This window comes from Humulus lupulus, chromosome 3 (genome assembly GCF_963169125.1).
Source record: "Humulus lupulus chromosome 3, drHumLupu1.1, whole genome shotgun sequence".
Taxonomy (NCBI): Eukaryota; Viridiplantae; Streptophyta; class Magnoliopsida; order Rosales; family Cannabaceae; genus Humulus; species Humulus lupulus.
In genome coordinates this window covers 140003195-140007065 of record NC_084795.1, presented here as the reverse complement: position 1 = coordinate 140007065, position 3871 = coordinate 140003195, and the positions used below count along the sequence as shown (strand labels likewise).

Below are 3871 nucleotides of genomic sequence, written 5' to 3'. Positions count from 1 at the left end.
TTTCATATTTACCCATTTTTAGACATCCTTAACTAAATATACCCAGCAACAATGTCTTAACTAAATATACCCGGTTTTATAGTCCTATATTACCCTTACTTAAATACACATACCGATTTTATAGTTATAGCTCTTCCTCTCCGATCGATTTTTCCACCACCATCGATTTCTCCTCCTCCCATCAATTTCTCCACCCCCATCAATTTCTCCACCACCATCGATTTCTCCTTCTTCCATCGATTTTCCACCACCATCGATTTCTCCTTCTCCCATCGATTTTCCACTACCATCTCCACTGCACTGCTCTTCCACCATCTCCACTGCACTGTTGTTCATCAATTTTTCACTTCTGTTCCTCTGCCACAGCCACTCAAATCTGCTTGGTAAGTTCTTCTTTCTTTTGAGACTAAATTTCTCTCTTCCTCCCTCCTCAATTTTTATTTTTAAAATTTTTTTTTAACTGTATGTGTTTGTTGCAATCATACATATAAATGAACATTCATGTGTGTATAAAAATTTAGTGAAGTTAAATGAAATTGAATATTCCATATTATACATAATTTAAAATGCCTTCTAAGTGTTTGTTAAAATTACTCAATAAAACTGTGAATATGTTATTGCAAAAAAACTGCCACTGGGATCATTATCATTATCATGGAGAGTTTTTCTTCATTTTCATAAATTTATAGTGCTAGGAGTTTGATAAAATGCCTCTATGTAAACTATAAATTTCTGGTATAAAAAAGAGTTTGTTGATCTTTGTTTATATGATTTTCGGATTTATATGTTTTTATTTTAATGCTACATTTGGCTCTTTGATTTGGAATTAAATATACTGGAATAAATTCGTAAACCTGTCTAATGTTTGACATGTGTGCTGGCCATTTCTGGGATCATTATTCTTGTACCTTTTTGTCCAAAATTGTTGGTTTAATTGATTTTATATTTTCTGTAGGTTTGTACTTGAGAGAGCAGGTCTTGATCTAAGTAAACAACCACCTGCTGCCAACTTGAACAAGGAATTAGATTTTATCTTGACATTAAAGTTGAAGGTCTGTAGCTTGAACTCAATGAAAGCTTTCGTTGATTGGCATGATTATGTTAGATATTAGACTAAGGTTCTGTTAAATTAATTTAGAGTTTGTTTTTATGTAACTGTTTACCTAAATGAACAACTGGGTTTGGATACAGCTGTTAAAATATTGTTTTGGTGTATTAATGAAACACTATAAATACAAAGCTCAGTAGCTCAATCCATTACTTGATCAGAGCTTTTATCAAACACTTTCTGTTCTTTAAATGCTATCAGCCAAAAACATCAATCCTCTTCTTCAGCTTTCCCTTGTTTCTTTTACTTTCTTGATTCTTCAATGCCTTCCGACACTTCTCACAGTAATGCTCCAGTGGTAGAATCTCCCGCCCCTCCAATGAAAACTCCTTTGTCTGGCTTCTCTGCCCTCACTGCTCAACTATTGTAGAATACAGAAGGATTTGTTTGTCTTGACTAGCTTTGGCATATGTTATTGCACATTGTAGCTGAACATCAGACTCTCTTAACTGCCTCTCAAGGAAATCAACCTTGTCAGAGGCATGAGCACCACTCTTAAGAAGGCCCAGCTCTTCATTAATCTCCATATTGGACACTTGGTTTCAGCATTTTCAGCCCTACTTTTTGCTTTACATATCCTCACTTCAGAATCTGCAATTACATTTTCCATTTCATTGATTATGCAACATATAGCATTAAGCTCTTCCTGACTACCATCTGCAGAATACTTTGCAATCAGCAGCAGAAACTCAGATTCTTTCAGCTCTTTATCAAGCAATCTGACCTTTTCACCCAAAGTAAAGGCTTTTTAATTGGCAAGAATTATTTTATCTTCAGCATCTCTCAATTTTGATTTTAGTATGTTTGTCTATGCAACAAGCAAGTCATTAAATTTTGCATTGCTCCTTTCCAGCTTGCTCAAAGAATTTTCTTTAGCCTTCAATTCTTCCTTGGAACCTTTAAGCTTTGATTTTAGCCGAGTAGCTGAACTTTTCAAAATTAGCTGGAGTGTCTGCAATTGACCAAACAAATGCCATGAAACATTTGATCTAAGCCATTTAAGGCTTGCGGTTTAAATTTTAACGCAAGTGGTTTAAATTTAAAGCTTAGTGGTTTAAATTTCAAACTTAGGGGTTTAAAGATACTTGATTTATAATTTAAGCTTAAATGGATAAAAATTTATAAATTGTGGTTTAAATATGATGTCATTTAAGTCTTGTGGTTTAGATTTATAAATAGTGGTTTAAATTTTAAGACATTTGGTTTAAAATTATAAAGATTTTATATTAGATTCACACATTACATTATATAGACTAAAAGAGAGTATGTTTATGATTTAAGCCTAAATGAATAAAACTTAAACCTTGTGGATTAAATTTTGATGCCATTTAAGTTTAGTGGTTCATATTTTAGGTTATTTAAGACTTGCGGTTTAAATTTTAAGGCAAGTAGTTTAAATTTTAAGACTTGTGATTTAAATTTAAAGCTTAGTGGTTTAAATTTCAAAACTAAGGGTTTAAATATACTTGATTTATAATTTAAACTTTGGTGGAGATATCAGCCCTCTTGAAAGGCTGTGGTACGAGAGTTTGAGCCTCTCATATGCTCATTTGTAAACCTTTCATTGTTATTAATAAAGTTGTTCTTGAGAAATTTCATTATTGGATTTGGAAACTAAGATATAATTGTTATTACCTAAGAAAGATCTATCACATAACAAAAAATCTTATGCAAAGAATAAAATCTATTTACTTTTGGAAGATCATAAACTATTTTTATTATATGTAACAATAATGGTAACTAAAAACTATTATATGATTCTTTACAACTCACTCGAAGGTGCATTCTTAATTCATTTTATGGATATGTCATGAGTAAGTGAGTTTTAGCGATTTTCTTTGTTTCCCAACTACACAATATATATACTTTTTGCTAGTGATTTTCTTGGTCTTATAGAAGTGCAAGATGGTACTTCATTGATTATGCAACATAGAGCATTAAGCTCTTCCTGACTCCCATCTGCAGAATACTTTGCATTCAGCAGCAGAAACTCAGATTCTTTCAACTCTTTATCAAGCAATCTGACCTTTTCGCCCAAAGTAAAGGCTTTTGAATTGGCAATAATTATTTTATCTTCAGCATCTCTCAAATTGGATTTTAGTTCGTTTGTTTATGCAACAAGAAAGTCATTAAATTTTGCATTGCTGCTTTCCAGCTTTGATCTTAGACGAGTAGCTGAACTTTTCAAACTTAGCTGGAGTGTCTGCAATTGACCCAACAACTCTTTTGAAATTCCCACTGAAACCACAGCCATATTATCCGCCACAAACAATCTTTCTCGAACATCTTCTGTTTCATCTCCCATGCAGTATACTTCTTGTTCTGATGAGACCAGCTTTTGCTTTAGCACTTCTTCAACTTGTCTGAATTCTGTCATTTTCTTTTCGAGATCCATTTCTCTTGCCAAAGATTTTTCCAGCATCCTCAAAATATGTCTTTGTTGTTCAGCAGATTGAATCCTAATTTTAAGAACAATGTTGTAAATTATGAAAGTATTAGTTTAAATTTTTAGCCATTGAATGTTTGAGGTTTAAATTTTGTTGTAAAATAACATTATTATATTCATCTTCACGATAAACATCTTTTGCATTACTTTGATTCCTCTTATTGAGTCACAAATATTATTGACACTTAGTTTTGCAAAAATTGTGTTTGCCTTGAGTTGAGTGAAGTTAAGGCAAAAAGTATATTGAATTGATTTTTTTTTTAATTTCTATCCAAGATAAAGAAATAAGCTCTCATGGTTGTTGTACGCCCTGATTT

The 3871-nt window shown here is 32.3% G+C and overlaps 1 protein-coding gene across 1 annotated transcript; it reads right to left on the bottom strand.

Annotated features, from left to right (window-relative positions):
• Positions 1-1553: 1553 nt before the first annotated feature.
• LOC133825095 (uncharacterized) lies at positions 1554-3503 on the bottom strand. Its single transcript, XM_062258088.1, has 4 exons — positions 3228-3503; positions 3021-3134; positions 1926-2060; positions 1554-1832 (listed from the first exon to the last, which is right to left on the bottom strand). Exons 1-4 carry the CDS (start codon positions 3501-3503, stop codon positions 1554-1556), a joined length of 804 nt encoding a protein of 267 aa, XP_062114072.1.
• Positions 3504-3871: the final 368 nt, after the last annotated feature.

Bases quoted from the DNA above. Each gene is read 5' to 3' on its own strand.
- LOC133825095 (XM_062258088.1), bottom strand. From the start codon at position 3,503: ATGGATCTCGAAAAGAAAATGACAGAATTCAGACAAGTTGAAGAAGTG. The intron at 3,135-3,227 runs GTTGCATAAACA...TTGGGCGAAAAG, and splicing joins CAAAATTTAATGACTTTCTT to GTCAGATTGCTTGATAAAGA. The intron at 2,061-3,020 runs GTACCATCTTGC...GGTCAATTGCAG, and splicing joins TATGTTGCATAATCAATGAA to ACACTCCAGCTAATTTTGAA.